Here is a 17,855-nt window from a genome sequence, read left to right as displayed (position 1 = left end):
GGAGAACTGCCTTGAAGAAGCCCAAGATGATAGGGGCGTCCTCCCACAGGGCTGGCCCGTGCTCATATCACAGGGCCGTCTTCCGACAGGGCTGGCCCATGCTCAGATCACAAGGGAATGCTTCGACAGGGCTGGCCCGGGCTCTGCGACTCTGCTGACTCCTGTGACACCCACAGACTATCGGAGCCGAGCTCTCCTGAAGTGCTTGTGAGAGCCTGGGCTGGTGCTGGGGGCTCTTCCTGCCCCTGTGCCTAAGACCGTAGGACCTGTCCCCATTGACATAGCTGAAGCTCTAAAAGTCCTGCAGAGAGAACTTCAGTCTTTGTCAAATGTAGGCTGAGTTCTAAAACTCAGCTTTTGGAGTCTGATTTCCAGTGTCCGCAGTGTTTGAAAGGCCCCGTGTGCTTTTCTTTCAGGAGGGGAAGCAGGCCTCGCTGGCGGCCGACTTCTCCATCAGGCAGTTCCGGCACATTGGCAGGTTGCTCATGGTGCACGGACGGAACAGCTACAAGAGGTCAGCAGCACTCGGCCAGTTCGTCATGCACAGGGGCCTTATCATCTCCACCATGCAGGTACTGAGCCTTCTGTGCTGGCACCGAGGAGGGCAGCGTCCGGGAGAGGAGGTGCTGAGTGCTGCTGGAAGTACCTGGGCTGTGCTTAGGAGGTAGCGAGGCCCCTGAGAGGCCTGGGGCCACAGGTGCTTGTGGAACTGACGGTTGTCTTCGTCTGTGGCTCTCTCTCCAGGCTGTGTTTTCCTCAGTCTTCTACTTCGCATCCGTCCCTTTGTATCAGGGCTTCCTCATGGTGGGGTAAGTTACACTCAGCACCTGCCAGCTCATCCAGGGGAGGACATCTATTTTGGAAAAAAACAAAACAAAACATATATAGAAGATTCTTGATACAGTCATCATTTAGAATGAATAATACTGATGTAAAAACAACATTTTACTTGGGTGAACTTCAAGACAACACCTGCACACTTGTTCCTCCTGGGATTTTCTTACTAGATTTTGTTTTCAAGTGGAAGCCATAGTTTGTGTCAGGAACTGTGTTGGATCTGAGATTTTTAAAGGGTCCCGTGGCAGAAGGCGGAGGGACAGAGTGGCCACTGACAAGCCCTCCCAGCTCTCTGCAGCTGCCCTCCCCTGGCTGGGGCTTCGTCCTGCTGTGGGGCGTGGCCAGCAGCGGAGAACAGTGCGCGCGGGGATATAGCGTGGCGTGCGTCGAAGCAAACACCGTCAGTCTCTCCCGGGCAGGAATGGAATCTCATTTTCAAAGATAACAGCACCAGGGCTGTGCGTGGTGGCTCACGCCTGTAATCCCAGTGCTTTGGGAGGTTGAGGTGGGCGTGGGTGGATCACCTGAGGTCAGCAGTTCGAGACCAGCCTAACATGGCGAAACCCTGTGTCTACTAAAAATACAAAAAAATTAGCCAGGCATGGTGGTGTGTGCCTGTAATCCCCGTTACTCGGGAGGCTGAGGCACAAGAATCACTTGAACCTGTGAGGTGGAGGTTGCAGTGAGCTAAGATCATGCCATTGCACTCCAGCTTGGGCAACAAAGCCAGACTCCATCTCAAAAAAAAAAAGTAAAGATAACAGCACCAGTGTCTTAGAAAAGGACACCAAAAGTGCAGCAGGCATGCGACGTGCATTGAAAGCTGAGCTGATTTTGCCGACCACGCCTACCTTATCTGCAAAACAGGAACTTCTGTGAAGGGTGAATAGGTGGGAATTTCTCTTTTCCTCCTCCTTTGTGGTTATGCCTAGAAATGAAATCAGTGTGACTGTTCATGTTGGCAGCAAACTAAAAGCGGCCTCTCCTCTGCCGCTGACCTCCCTGACCCCTGCAAAGCTTATTCCCACCTTAACCAGGTTCTACCCCACAAGGAGTCTCAGAAAATACTTTAATAGTAACAGCTGCTGGCCTCAGTGCTGTCGGCATTGAACATGCTTTCATCCCCACCTTGTCCCCACTTCATGTGTGAGAAAAGTGAGAGACCCAGAGAGCTCAGGAACTTGCCCGTGGGAGGCCCAGCTCAGACCTGAGTCGTCAGGGGCTGCCACTGGGTGCTCCTCCCCGTCACGCAGCCACCGAGCTTACCCCAGGTCCACAGAGAAAACAGAGTCCTTTCTCCCTGCAGAGCTGTTTCTAATCCGCAGTCTAAACACCGTTTCACTCGACAGCTCCCTGAATCCCAGGAATTCCTCACAATTTTAGCAAAATACAGGGAAATATCAGTCTGTGCGTGTATTCGGTTTTTGATAAACATGTGAGGTTCTCTTAAGTCACCTTCTTCCCAAGTCACAATCCCTGAGAGGCGCCCGCATCATCCTGAGCTGTCCAAGGAGCATTGCCATGCACAGAGACGCACTTGGGTCTCCGCCTTCCTTCCGTCTCCAGTCTTCAGGTCCTCTCTGTCCTCTGGCCTCCACACATGATGTCCCCTTGGCCTAGACCACTGCCAGATGTCCCCATTGTCCTTGCTTCCCCGGGAGGCCCCGGCCCCCCCCCATGCTGCACCTTCACACCCCCATTGTCCTTGCTTCCCCGGGAGGCCCCGGCCCCCCATGCTGCACCTTCACACCCCCATTGTCCTTGCTTCCCCTGGAGGCCCGGCCCCCCCACGCTGCACCTTCACACCCCCGGCCACACAGTTGTATTTCCAGTTAGCGTCCTATTCTGCATGCTCTGCAAGGACAAATCACAACGTATATCAGGTTCTCATACCTGCTGTGGGTTTGTCAGTGTGAACTTCAGTGTGTGTGAATTTCAGAGGAGGGCCAGACTCTGGCGGATTCTAGGCCCCACACCCCAAGCCTCAGGACAGCTGAGTTGTGGGACTCACAGCTACCAAGACTCCTGGGGCACCTGCCTCGGACTCCACGTCCTTCGCCTGCACGTGTTAGCACCGTTCCTCCCAGGGTATCAGGAGCCTGTCCTGTGGTCTTAAAAATCACTTTGAATAAAGTAGGTAAGAGCCTGGGGAAACCTTCACATGTGTCTTCAGGCTTCTCTCACCCCTAGCCCTTCATCTTGGCACAAGTGCCTAGGTTTTAGACCCCTGCCTGCTATAATCACACAGGGAGTAACCCCGTTGATCATGATCGTAAGCATTGCAGACTCCCGTTTTGTGGCCCACAAGGAAAGTGCCATCATCGGCCCTGGGCTATCCTGTCCACTGAGGCTCCCTCAGCCCCAGTATGAGGTAGCACAGGATGACACTGTGCATCCATGGTGTCACTTGAGCCTTATTTCGTGTCTCTCTGTGACCAAAGAATGTCCCAGCAACCTACCAACTCATAGCCCATACAGTTGATGGAAATCGTGGTAGGATTTGTGCTAATATTCTCAGCTTCCCATGAATTTCAATAATGTTTTCTGTAGTACTTCAAACAAAGGGGAAAAATCCTAAAGGTGCAGTAAGTGCTAACTCTTTTTAAATAGGTTTTCCCATCGCCTACATCTTTACAGTGATTATTACGTTCATGACTTTTTTTTTTTTTTTTTTTGAGACAGAGTCTTGCTCTGTCGCCCAGGCTGGAGTGCAGTGGCGTGATCTCAGCTCGCTGCAACCTCTGCCTCCTGGGTTCAAGTGATTCTCCTGCCTCAGCCTCCCTAGTAGCTGGGATTACAGGTATGTGCTACCACGCCCGGCTAATTTTTGTATATTTTTAGTAGAGACGGGGTTTCACCATGTTGGCCAGGGTAGTCTCGAACTCCTGACCTCAAATGATCCACCTGCCTCAGCCTCCCAAGGTGTTGGGATTACAGGCATGAGCCCTTTCACCCAGCCTAGTTGCTTTTAAATAGTATCGAATTTGCACAGTAATGCTGATTGCATCTTGAGTTTGAATAGTGTGCTTCTTCCTTGGAAGTCATAGAAAAGCATAACCATTCTCACCTTCTTTCATATTTTAAAAATCATGGATTTGAAACATTGAAAGGAAAATGTAGGGGACCATGGAGATTATTCTTTAAAGAACTACTGCTTGGGTTAGCGAGGCCTGGATGCCTGCCTCACAGCCCGAGTGCTCCATGGTGTCCCCAGCTCCTGTTCCTACAGCTCTTCTTTATAGTTGGCTTTATGTAAAGTCACTCTGAGTGTCCGTCACGCAAGAAATGTCTGTGACTTTCTTAAGCACTCATACTCTGAATTTGGTTAGGTGGGAGCTTTGGAGGGGCAATGCTTTTAGTTAATCTTTGAAAATAAATAATGAGTTTGCCTTCACCTAAGAAATAAATACCAAGAAGTGAGCAAAAAGCAACATGGTGTTTTTACAAAATAACATCTAACTGGACCAAAATCATGGCTATGATAGAGAAACTGGCTCTAGAAGCTAGAGGACAGTTGACAGAATTTAATTCCACAAATATGGTTTTCATCTACGTTCATTTCATCAGCTCTGGAGGGAACTGGTGGCCGAGGTGACTTTCCTGAAGCAAGAGGCCCCAGGAGCAGGAAGGACTAGGCATACTCAGTGCACAGCAGGGAAACCAGGGAGGGACCAGGGACCCTGGGGGCCATGAAGCTGGTGATGGGGAACCCTAGGGGATGGGGAATGGGGCAGCAGGAGGGGCTGGGAGAGACAGGACAGCCTGGGGAGGCTCCTGTGATCCCCAAGCCCACCCTGCCCTTGCTCCCCAAGCAGGCCTAGGGAATGCCATGCCCTCCGCCAGAAAGAGAGCTCCTAGGCCAAGTCCTCATGGGGAACCTCTGTGGGGTGCAGCATTGTGCGCTTTGGCAAGCTGGAGGCTCTGAGAGAGACTCCTGATCTCATGAGCCCACAACTCATGTTCCACGGAAATGCTTTGGGAAACGCTAGTCTGAACTGGCCGGAGGTGTCTCCCCAGTGACTCTGGCAGCTGCCCGCAAGGATCTCACACACAGTGCCACGGCATAGCAGCCATTCCTGGGTGTGGGTCTCCTTTATGCCCTTGCTAGTGACTCGGATGGAGAGCCTGTGAGCGCTCTTGTTAAAGTTAGATTGAACCTTAATTGAGCACCAAGAAGGTGCGTGACATCCCGAGAGAGAGCTCTGGCAGGAGGAGCACAGGCAGGTCCCTCGGAGCCGTGTCCAGACTTGCAGGAATGGGAGGCTCTGTGGGTTTGTCAGAGAGGGTCTTCAGAGCTTCCGCTTCCAGCCGTGATTGGAATAACAGGAAACAGATTTCTCTTCCAAGCCTAATCAAGTGGAAAACATGAGAAAACACATGAAACAAATGTTTTCAGACATTGGATAGGAAGCAGTGGGGACGGTGGTGCCTCTGAGAAGAGAAACAACTCTCCCACATCTAGAACCAACAGCCAGACAGCCTCGAAACCTCTGTGTTTCAACAGCCAGACGGCCTCGAAACCTCTGTGTTTCAACAGCCAGACGGCCTCGAAACCTCTGTGTTTCAACAGCCAGACGGCCCCGAAACCTCTGTGTTTCAATAGTCCTTGTACCTGAGATGAAGTTTCTCAGCGTAAACTTCAGTGTGTGCACATCTCCGAGGAGGGCCAGGCTCTGGTGGGTTCTAGGGCCCCTCAACCTGTGCCCAGGTTGGCACAGACTTCCAAAGCACAAACATCATGACGCACTGAGAATAAACTGAGATGATGGACTTCATAAAAATTAAGTTTTTGCTCTTCTAAAGACAGTGCTAATCAAGTAAAAGGCAGACAAGAAGGAAATACTTTCAATACATATCTTCAACTCGATGAAACAACTCAGTTTTTTTTTAAGATGAAATATTTGAACATCCATCACAAAAGAAGACATAAGAATGGCAGTAAGCACAAGAAAATGTATTTAACATCATTAGTTACCAGGAAAGATAAATTTAAGCCACAGAGGGAGTTAAGGCTCTGCCACCGCGGAGGCCAAGCCGAAAGGCCGAGCGGCGTGTTGGCAGGCGGGCAGCAGGGCGGCACTGCTGGCGAGAGTGCAGATGGTCCAGCCACTCCAGAAAGCAGACTGGCAGTTTTTATGAAATTAAACATTCACTGTCCATGCCCCAACAACCTCCCTCCTCAGTGTTCACCCAGGAAAAAGGAAAACACTCATTCTTCCACTCAGACTGGCACCAGGACTCTCACCACTTCAGCTGTGATCTCCACAGACTGGGAAAACTCCAACGGCCATCCGCCGGGGGGTGGAAGAGCTGCGCTGTGTCCATCGCCCTGCAGCACAGAGAAAGCAGAGGACACACTCGGCAAGGTGGGCGAGCCCCAACACCACTGGCCTGGAGAGACCCACCCGCAGAGAGCAGAGACCACCCGGAGAGAATAGCCAGGTGTTAGAGAGCTTGCGGGAAACAGCCATTTTTGTGGGACTCGCGGCAGCAAGGGAAGCAGGGGTCTCCCACCTGGCGCATCACAGGCCTCCTCCTGGCGGGTGAGGGAGATGCTCTGCGTCATGATCACACCGTGGTTCCATGACGCTTGTCAAAACTCATCGCTCACATGCTGAAAGTTACACCTCCAGAGAGTAGGTGAAAAGGAGGCAGCAGTGGGGTTTTTGTTGTTAAGGGCTGAAGAGATAGGGAGATTTCTGGCATAAGTAAAGCAAGAGTTCTCATAAATGCACATACAGAAATCGTGACTGCACGTGGTCCTTCCTGCTGGTGTGAGCGAGTCACAAGCCGCACGGCTGAGTGTCCACATGCCTGTGTGCACGCAGAACAGGACGCCCGCCCTCGCCAGGCATCGCCAGGGGATGACCTGCCATCTTAACTCCTGGTTGGGCTCTCCTTGAATTATTTGTCCCTGTTCCTAAATCCTAAGCAGAGTGGGAGTTGTTCAAAGAAAGTTCAAAGAAAGTTCAAAGAAAAGTGATTAAAGATTTCGAGGGAAGTACAGCAGTGTTGTACAAGTTCAACCCAATAAATTAAAGTTGAATTTCTGGATAAAGTTCTCTGAGCATATAGATGTTTAGTGCCCAGCAGTGACCCGTCAAGAAAACAATGTGAGCTAGAATAAAAGTACCTTAGAAGAAAACGTTTCTTATAGAACCCACAACAGTTTTAAAAATAGAACAGTCTGTGACCATGGGATCTCAGTCATATTAAAACAGAATATAGCCTTTAGGTATCCGCATGTTTCCAGGCTACAAGATAACGTGGTGTCATGGGTGTTTCTGGTTCTCTGCCACTGGGTCACTTTCCCAACCTGAGATAACTATGAGAATGCTTTCTCATAGGTGACAATGTCATTTAACAACAACGACAAAAAAAAACCCAGCCAATTGCAGTGGCTCATGCCTGTAATCCCAGCACTTTGGGAGGCCAAGTTGGGAAGATTTCTTGAGGCTAGGAGTGTGAGACCAGCCTGGGAAACATGGTGACACTCCATCTCTACAAAAGAACATTAGCTGGGCATGGTGGTGCATTCCTGCAGTCCAGCTACTCAGGAGGCTGAGGTGAGAGGATCAGCTGAGCCTAGGAGGTCAAGGCTGCAGTGAGTCATGATTGTACCGTTGTACTCCAGCCTGGGCCACGGAGTGAGACCCTGTCTCAAAAAAAAAAATCCCAGCTCCACTTCCGGCCCAGCTCCACTTCCGGCCCAATTCCACTTCCAGGACGGTGGGAGGTGGAGTAGATGGGTTCCTCCCTGCTCCTTGTGCTAAGTTGAGCTTGAAACTGTGGGCATCACACACAGAAGGCTCTGAGTGGGGAGCGAGGTGAACAGAGGGGCAAGGGGCGAGGCGGCAGGAGCTCCCCACATTTTCCAACAGCTGGAGCTGAGGGAGCCGGCAGCCTGGAAACGCCCATGGGTGCAGAAATTTAAAATTTGAAAGTCCCAGCGAGGGCCCAGCCTCTCCAACCGCAGGTCCACAAAAGGGGCACCAGGACAACAGATGACTTTCAGATGATTGTCACTCTACTCCACCCAGACGCCAGGGAAGGGCTGTGCCCGCCTCCCCCTCCCCAAAAAGGCAAGTGGAGAGCTGAAAGTGCCACTTCACGAGATGTAGCGAGGCACCCAGCATCTCCAGGGTGATGGAATGGGAGGCAGGACTCCATCCCCAGTGTCGAGGATAATGAGCCCCTCAGTGTCAGTGGAGGCCGCACAGGGAGCCTGAACCCGTGCCCCTGCACAGCAACAAGAACAGTGCCCTCTTCTCCCCACCGCAGCAGGGTCAGCACCCTTCAGAAAATTCAGAGTCTCATACGCAGTACCCGGAATGTCAAGGCTTCCGTCAGTCCTTTGCCATACCGAGAACCAGGAAGATTTCAAGGTGAATGGAAGACAGGCAACAGAAGCCAGCCCTGAGATGGCAGAGATGCTAGAATTCTCTGACAAAGACTGGGAAACAGCCATTACCAACATACTTGGAGCAAATGGCAAAATAGAACAGCCCAGCAGACAAGATACAGAGCAGAACCAAATGGAAATCTTAGAGATGAGAAATAACCCAGACAAAAAATGCCACGACTGGGCTTAGCAGCAAAATAGAAGGAACAGAGGAAGGACACAGTGAACTGGAAGATAGAAAAACAGAAAGTCCTCAATATGAACAACAGAGAGAAAATTGACTGAAAAAAAAAAATGGATCAGAGCCTCAGGGACAGCAAAATGGTAACTGTACCGTTTGTGCCATGGGAGCCCTGGCCTCTGACCGTTGGTGCCATGGGAGTTCCAGGGGAGAAGGGACAGGGCAGGGCTAGGAAAGTACTTGAAGGAATAAAGACTGAAAACCTCCCAGATTTGGCAAAATACATAAATGCACAGATTCAAGAAAGTAAGCAAACCCTGAACAGGATAAAGTCAAAGATAATCGTAATCAAACTGATGAAAACTAAAGACAAAGAAACACATTGAAAGCAGCCAGTGGGGTGACAGGGCATGTTGGGGATAATTGGAAACCGTGCAGGCAGAGGGATTCAGGTGCTGGAGAAAGGCCTCATGGGCACGGGATGCTGCAGCCAGTGAGGGCCACTTCCAGAAGGGAAAGCAGGTGTTGGCAAGACTTGTGTCCAGCAGTCCCTAAAGAATCTCCAAGCTCAGCCATGAAGGAGCAGTCCCATTAAGAAAAGGACAGAAGGCGCAGAGGCAGCCACCCTGTGTGTGAGGGGATGCACAGACCGCAAGCAAGCCCGTGAAACGATGCCCACATCGTCAGCCACAGAGACCGGGTTAGACCACAGGGCGCTCCGCCTCACACCTGCCAGAATTGTGGGGAAGAGTCATGGAAACTGGGTAGCTCTTATATTGCTGTGGGAGCATAAATCCTACTATCTGGAAGATGTTTTAACAATTTCTTTGAAAAACTATACCGCCACCATGTGACCTAGCACCCACACTCCCGGGCGTTTATACCATCTCACTCGGCACTCCTGTCTAGACCTAGCACCCACGCTCCCGGGGTTTATACCATCTCACTCGGCACTCCTGTCTAGACCTAGCACCCACGCTCCCGGGGTTTATACCATCTCACTCGGCACTCCTGTCTAGACCTAGCACCCACGCTCCCGGGGTTTATACCATCTCACTCGGCACTCCTGTCTAGACCTAGCACCCACGCTCCCGGGGTTTATACCATCTCACTCGGCACTCCTGTCTAGACCTAGCACCCACGCTCCCGGGGTTTATACCATCTCACTCGGCACTCCTGTCTAGACCTAGCACCCACGCTCCCGGGGTTTATACCATCTCACTCGGCACTCCTGTCTAGACCTAGCACCCACGCTCCCGGGGTTTATACCATCTCACTCGGCACTCCTGTCTAGACCTAGCACCCACGCTCCCGGAAGTTTATACCATCTCACTCGGCACTCCTTTCTAAACCTAGCACTCATACTCCCGGGCGTTTATACCATCTCACTCGGCACACCTGTCCAGACCTAGCACTCACGCTCCTGAGGTTTATACTGTCTCACTCGGCATTCCTGTCTAGACCTAGCACCCACGCTCCCGGGATTTATACCATCTCACTCGGCACTCCTGTCCAGACCTAGCACTCACGCTCCTGAGGTTTATACCATCTCACTCAGCACTCCTGTCCAAAATAAATGGAAACTTCGCCAAAAAATCTGTGCAGTGAATATTTACAGCAGTTTTATTTGTGATAATCAAAAACTAGGGCTAACCCAGATGTACTTCAGTGGTTAAGCAAACTGTAGTTCATTTGCCTGCCACTAAATAGTAGTCAGCAATAGAAAGAAATTACCTACTGATACAGCAGCAACCTAGATGAATCTCCAGAGAATTGCGCTGTATAAAAGACACCAATCCCCAAAGTTAGCCTGCTGGACATTCTTGAAATGACCAGATTAGAGATGGGGAACAGATTCTTGGTGACCAGGGAATAGGGAGGAGGCGGCAGAGGGAAGTGGTTGCAACTACATAGCAGCCTCAGGAGGGACCCTGTGCGAGGGGCCCTGGGTCTGGAGGTGTCCGCGTGAGGGACCCTGTGCGAGGGGCCCTGGGTCTGGAGGTGTCCGCGTGAGGGACCCTGTACGAGGGGTGCCCTGGGTCTGGAGGTGTCCGTGTGAGGGACCCTGTACGAGGGGTGCCCTGGGTCTGGAGGTGTCCGTATGAGGGACCCTGTGCGAGGGGTGCCCTGGGTCTGGAGGTGTCCGCGTGAGGGACCCTATGCGAGGGGCCCTGGGTCTGGAGGTGTCCTTATGGATCCTGGTGGTGAGGTTCACACTACACTTATCTAAGATGTTACCAATGGGAGAACTGGGTAAAGATCACAGAAAATCTCTGTGCTATTCCTGACAACTGCATATGAGTCTACAATGATCTCAACATAGAAAGGTAAACATTTTTAAAAATCATTCTTCTCCCTGTAAGCATTTGTGACTTATAAAACATGCTACTGTGCTCTGAGATAAATATTCAGTCTCCGCAATCATCTTACTTGGTTGCCAAATTACTTTGTTGGTTTTTGTGGAGTACGTTTTGGTGTTTTTGAAACTGTGACCTCTAATCCAGAGGTCTCTTTATAGCCGTGTGGTAGAAGTTTCTCAGGCCCGTTGCACTCCGCTTTTGGTCTTGCAGGTATGCCACCATATACACCATGTTCCCAGTGTTCTCCTTAGTGCTGGACCAGGACGTGAAGCCAGAGATGGCGATGCTCTACCCGGAGCTGTACAAGGACCTCACCAAGGTATGGGCCTCAGGCAGGCTGTCTGCCTCAAGACTGGCACTCACGCCTGGCATTTTACACGAGTGAGAAACAGGCCAGTCAGGAGGCATTTCCAAGCATTTTGTGAAAAACGATTCTCTGTCCTTCAAGACGTTTTTTATGTCTCCTAATTATTTTTGGCATTTTCTCTTTGAGTTAAACTTCAAAAGGGGAAAAACATCTCAGGGAAAAAAATTTCTCAAATGTTTGCAACAAAGCTCTAATATCGTACGTAAAATTAGAATTGTAAAAGATGCTCTCACCATTTGTGGAACTTTCATGAAGCGAGCTCACCAAATGTCAGAGAAGAGCTCGCTTCGTAATTTCTATAGAAAGGCTCCCGGACAGTGTCACTGCACCTGCTGCAGAAGTAGCGTTCCAAAGCTGGGGAACCCATGGGCTTCACGTTTCCTGTGTATTTCTAAGTCTGTCGATAGTTGTGGATTTCACAATTATATCTGAAAAGTGACTGACAGCATGCGTCTGTCCCTGGGGTCCATAGACTATTTTTGCAGTGATGCCACCAAGAAAAAAATCCACCCCAGGAAACTTCAGTTACCTGAAACTCTGCAAAAGATGCATTTATTTGGCTTAAAACTGTGCTCTGTTAGGATTAAAGGAGGCTTTGAATTTATCATATTCTTACAACAGCATATTTTATAGCATAGAACGTGTAAGGATGCAGGGTAGAAGAGAGGCTTAGCTCTGCAGACACAAATCATGGTAACTCTGGTATTTTCCACAAAGCTAGCTTTTTTGAGCCAACATTGAGAACAAAATCCACTAACCTGCAATTAAATTTAGATTTACAATTGATAAATGACAGGTTTATCAACTCAGATTTTTAAAGCAGTAGCTGTATGGTAAAGAAAGAATTAGATTAGGCATTAAAGAAAGTTAATGACTACCTAACAAACAGATTCTAGTCCAACTAACCACTAATTAACCAACTACCTTCTTACCTAGCTAACCACAAACTGAGAAACTAGACTCCCGTCTAACTAGTAACTAACAAATGATACTCTATCTAATAACAACTAACCACTAACAAACTAGACTCTTACCCAGCTAACCACTGACTGACGAACTAGACTCTAGTCCAGCTATAACCACTCATTAGCCAGAGAGGTGCTGGGGAAGCCATGTTAACTTTTTGATTTCTTGATGTTATTGTAAGGGTCTAATGAAATAAAGACTTTAAAGTTTCTTGAAAAAAAATAAAGAATTCTCATTGCTGTTTTAATCAAGACAAATAAAGCTAGCTCACCAGTATCACATGAAATATAAATATCAAGCATTATTATCATAATGGTGATATCATCATGGCGACTGGGAAACCTCATACCAGGTCACATCTACAGCTCGAAGGAAGACTGGTTAAGTGTCTTAAACTGATGAAACCATTGTGATGAAGTCCAGCAGAGTAGGGAGCAAAGATCCAAAAACTTCGGGAAGCCAGTATGAATAATGATCATTTTAGTAGCATACGCATTTCCTCATTCCCAGAGACTCCAAAAATGTTTACCTAAATGCTGCCTTACAAACGTACGGAAACAAGCCTTTCATGTAAGAACGTTAAACCCTGATGCTCTACCCTCAAACCTAGGAAACCAGCACCCAAGCAGGGCAAAGGTCACTAGGGGTCTCGTAGCCCCAGCCGGTGCTCCTAGATCACTGTGCTGGGAGAAGCTTGTCATAGGACCATCATGCCACAGCCATGTTGACCGGCTGTTGGAGTGAGGCACTAACACGTTTTCACTGTTTTCAAGGATTGAGATTGTACCCGCCGGTCTCTTTCTTTGTGGATATCTAAATCACTCTGGAAACAAGATGCTCGTAAGGCCACAGGTGTCTGACGGAGCCGCTGATTATCCCTAACTGTGGCCATGGAATCAGTACGTTTTGTGTTACTCACTGGTGCCATTGAACCCTGTTCACTTCTGATTGAGTTGGATCTCATTAAGGGCATTAAATTTCCATTTTTGTTAAGGTGATCAACAATTTAGACTGTTTTAGTATCCTAAAGTCAGATCACCATCCCTACATTTTTTTTTTTTGGTCAAGAATTCAGTCACTCATTTTCTCTAGGCTTCTTTTCTTCAACATCTTATCTGCATTGTAACTTTTTTTTTTTTTTTTGGAGATGGAGTCTCGCTCTGTTGCCCAGTAACTTTCTTTTTAATCGACTACACTTCAAATCCTTTGAAAAGAAAATAGCACTAAAGTACTGAGCCACTAAAGTTAATTTAGTTGTTTTTTCTTATTGAAGCTAAAGAATTATTTTGAAGCTTTCTGTTACTTCTGAACAGTTCACCAAGGTGGCGCAGACTGCAGCACTCTGCGTTGTTGTCTGATGACCGGGGCAGCTGGAGACTGGATGTGCCGACGTAGTCTATCCAAGCTGGTCAGTGTCAGTGGACACCGAGTCCCCAGTCCGTCGGCTCAAGCTCCTGTGATGTAAGACAACATAGCCCTGCTCTCAGCAAGCCTGTGTTCTAGTCAGGCTAAGAAAGCAGTTAATCCGTGGCATAGAGCAACAGCGTAAAGGGCTACAGGCTGAAATGTGAGTGGCTGACCAGCGAGTGCCAGTCCTGTCAGTTCTGAGTCATATCTCAGGTCACGGTAAATTTATAAAACACCTTCAGAGGCAAGGCGTGCATTCCCTGCACACAGGAAAAGACTCAACTGGAAAGAAAATCTCCTCTTTTTCATGTGTATTTGATAACCAGTCTTTTTAATCTAAAAGTACAAATAAGGCACGCATTATAAATCTCATTTACTGTCCTAATGAGTTAGCCAACCTCGAGTATAAACATTTGTCCCCTGTTGTGTCTCGATGGCCTGAGCCACACATGGACACAGTATCTATTCAGTAAGTATTTGATAAATGAATGAGGCAGTGAATGAATCAGTTAAACCAAGAGTCAGGATTTCCTTTGCTTTCCTAAAACTATGTAGCTTTTATTCTTTACAGAAAATGGTATATTTGCAACAATATTTTGTTGTTCTTTTGAAGCTCAAATTTTGCTTTGAATTATTAAACTTTAATCAAGATGAGTTCAGGGACTTAATTTTCTGGATGCCAATAAGACAGGAAGCTGACCTACTCATCTCTCTCCTAACTCTGCACATGTCTTCATTCATTCTGAATGGTGCGTGACCACTTAGAGAGGCTACTTAACTCCAAGATCCAGGCATCAGGACTAGTAAGGTGACCCTGGTTAACTGAGCCAGCCCACGTGGTCCCAGAATATCTCAGATTGTGGCTGTGAATTTTGTTACCAATTCATAATCTTACATTACCAGCTAACTCCAAAGACATTTGATTTGTAGTTGTGCTAATTGTAAAGATATCAAGTAGGTAATATCATACAGTTCTTCATAAAATCTTTGAAACCATTAGGTATTGAACCATTCGGACCCCTTTACTATTTTTTATTTTCTGTAGAATACTCTCAAATGGTTTTATCTTTTGAAATGTATATTCATATAGTTATATACTTTTCAAAATAATAGTGAATAAGGCAATAAAAGGAAATTTAAAACATTGAGATTAGAAAGGAGGAAATAAAAATATCTGTTTGTAGATACTATAATTTTCTATGTAGAATCCACACACATACAACCTCCTATACTAGTAAACTTCATAAAGTTTCAGGATACAAGGAATAATTTTTCAAAATCATTTCTGATTCTGTATATTAGCAATGAATAATTGGGGTGTGAAAAAATGTGTAAATATAATAATACATTTAAGCATTTATAATAATACAAGAACGTGAAACACTGAAGTGTACCTCTAACAAAATACACACAAGATCTGTGCGCTGGAAACCAACAACACTGAGGAAAGAAACTGTAAAAGGCGTAAACAGATGTTCCGGGATTGAGAGGTGTAGACAGACGATCCCAGATTGAGAGACGCGAACAGACGATCCCGGATTGAGAGGCGCGAACAGACGATCCCGGATTGAGAGGCGCGAACAGGCGATCCCGGATTGAGAGGCGCGAACAGGCGATCCCGGATTGAGAGGCGCGAACAGGCGATCCCGGATTGAGAGGCGCGAACAGGCGATCCCGGATTGAGAGGCGCGAACAGGCGATCCCGGATTGAGAGGCGCGAACAGGCGATCCCGGATTGAGAGGCGCGAACAGGCGATCCCGGATTGAGAGGCGTGAACAGGCGATCCCGGATTGAGAGGCGTGAACAGGCGATCCCGGATTGAGAGGCGTGAACAGATGTTCCTGGAGTGAGAGGCGTGAACAGATGTTCATTCATTGAGAGGCATGAACAGATATTCCCGGAGTGAGGCGTGAACAGATGTTCATGCATTGAGAGGCATTTACAGATGATCCTGGAGTGAAAGGCGTGAACAGATGTTCATTCATTGAGAGGCGTGAACAGATGTTCCCGGAGTGAGAGGCGTGAACAGATGTTCATTCATTAAGAGGCGTGAACAGATATTCCCGGAGTGAGAGGCGTGAACAGATGTTCCTGGAGTGAGAGGCATGAACAGATGTTCCCGGAGTGAGAGGCGTGAACAGATGTTCATTCATTAAGAGGCGTAAACAGATGTTCCCGGAGTGAGAGGCATGAACAGATGATCCTGGAGTGAGAGGCGTGAACAGATATTCCTGGATTGAGAGGCGTGAACAGATGTTCCCGGAGTGAGAGGCGTGAACAGATGTTCATGCATTGAGAGGCGTGAACAGATATTCCCGGAGTGAGAGGCGTGAACAGATGTTCCTGGAGTGAGAGGCGTAAACAGATGATCCTGGAGTGAGAGGCGTGAACAGATGTTCATGCATTGAGAGGCGTGAACAGATGTTCCCGGAGTGAGAGGCGTGAACAGATATTCCCGGAGTGAGAGGCGTGAACAGATGTTCATTCATTAAGAGGCGTAAACAGATGTTCCCGGAGTGAGAGGCATGAACAGATGATCCTGGAGTGAGAGGCGTGAACAGATATTCCTGGATTGAGAGGCGTGAACAGATGTTCCCGGAGTGAGAGGTGTGAACAGATGTTCATGCATTGAGAGGCGTGAACAGATATTCCCGGAGTGAGAGGCGTGAACAGATGTTCCTGGAGTGAGAGGCGTAAACAGATGATCCTGGAGTGAGAGGCGTGAACAGATGTTCCTGGAGTGAGAGGCGTAAACAAATGATCCTGGATTGAGAGGCGTGAACAGATGTTCATGCATCGAGAGGCGTAAACATATTCCTGGAGTGAGAGACGTGAACAGATGTTCCCGGAGTGAGAGACGTGAACAGATGTTCCCGGAGTGAGAGACGTGAACAGATGTTCCCAGAGTGAGAGGTGTGAACAGATGTTCATGCATTGAGAAGCATAAACAGATATTCCTGGGTTGAGAGGCATAAACAGATGTTCCTGGAGTGAGAGGCGTGAACAGATGTTCCTGGAGTGAGAGGTGTAAACAGATGATCCTGGATTGAGAGACGTGAACAGATGTTCATGCATCGAGAGGCGTAAACAGATATTCCTGGAGTGAGAGGCGTGAACAGATGTTCCTGGAGTGAGAGCTTCAGTGTTGTTGCACATTGACAAGCTCACTCTAGAATTTATACGGAAAGGCAAGGGAACTCGAATTGCCAGAATAATTTAGAAAAAGAACAGAGTTGGAAAACACACTACCTGATTCCAAGACTTACTGTGAAACAGTAATCAATTAGACAATGTGTTATTGGCAGAAGGACAAACAAAAAGATCAATGGAACAGAAAAGAGAGCCCAGAAATACACTCACATCTGTCAGATGATCTTTGGCAAACGTGAGAGGAAATCAGATGGAGAAGAGTTGTGTCTGCAGCTGTTGGGACAACTGGCTGCTCATGAGCAACAGACCTGCAGCCTCCACCTCACACCTCATGTGAAAATGCACCCAAAGTGGACCCTTGACCTACATGTAAAGCTATAAACCTTTCAGAAGAAAATACACACCAAATATGCATGACCTTCGGTTAGGCAAAGAGTTTTCAGACATGAGATCAAAATCATGATCCTTAAAGGGAAAAAATAATAAATTAGACTTTATCATAATTTAAAAGTTTTGGCCAGTTGCAGTGACTTATCATGCCTGTAATACCATCACTTTGGGAGGCTAAGGCGAGAGGAAAACTTGAGCCCAGAAGTTCAATACCAGTCTGGGCAATATAGTAAGACCGTGTCTCTACCAAAAATAGAAAAAATTAGCTGAGCATGGTGGTTGCTGTGTGCCTGTAGTCCCAGCTACTCGGGCTAAGGTGGGAGGATTGCTTGAGCCAAGGAGGTGGAGGCTGCAGTGATCTGTGATTGAGCCACTGCACTCCAGCCTAGGTGACAGAGTGAGACCCTGTCTCCAAAAAAAAAAAGAAAACATTTTTCTCTGTGAATGATACTGTTAAAGAAATGAAAAAACAAGCCACAGCCTGGAAGAAAATATTTGCACGTCACACTTTTGATAAAGGAGTTGTTTCTATAGTATATAAGACATCCCCAAAATTCAACGAGAAAACAACCCAGTTTTTAAAGCAGACAGGAGATATTACTGGACACCACCTCAGAGATGATCCTCAGATGGCAAGGAAGCCTGTGAAGATGCTCGGTGTCACTTTCATCAGGGAACTGCAAGTTGAAGCCACAGTGAGTTGCTGCGTACCCCCCAGTGCTAGAGCAGCCAAAACACCGGCAACATGAAGGGCTGGGAGGACCCAGAGCAACAGAGACTCCCCTTCACTGTGG

At 48.0% G+C, this 17,855-nt stretch overlaps 1 protein-coding gene across 50 annotated transcripts in view; it reads left to right on the top strand.

Moving 5' to 3' along the window:
* ATP9B (ATPase phospholipid transporting 9B (putative)) overlaps positions 1–17,855 on the top strand; it is a 296,871-nt gene that overhangs the window by 264,792 nt on the left and 14,224 nt on the right. For 43 of the 50 annotated variants that reach the window (XM_065533602.2, XM_074022650.1, XM_045377742.3 and 40 more), the window contains 3 exons: positions 417–572; positions 745–809; positions 10,991–11,099. In XM_065533602.2, the coding sequence (XP_065389674.1) occupies positions 417–572; positions 745–809; positions 10,991–11,099 (330 nt within the window). The remainder of the gene's footprint in view (positions 1–416; positions 573–744; positions 810–10,990; positions 11,100–17,855) is intronic. The other 7 variants (XR_012427204.1, XR_012427206.1, XR_012427202.1 and 4 more) reach the window with 1 other exon arrangement.

The sequence above is a fragment of the Macaca fascicularis genome, chromosome 18 (assembly GCF_037993035.2).
Source record: "Macaca fascicularis isolate 582-1 chromosome 18, T2T-MFA8v1.1".
NCBI classification, from domain to species: Eukaryota; Metazoa; Chordata; class Mammalia; order Primates; family Cercopithecidae; genus Macaca; species Macaca fascicularis.
Note: the sequence above shows the minus strand (reverse complement) of the source record. Positions and strands in the feature narration are given on the sequence as shown.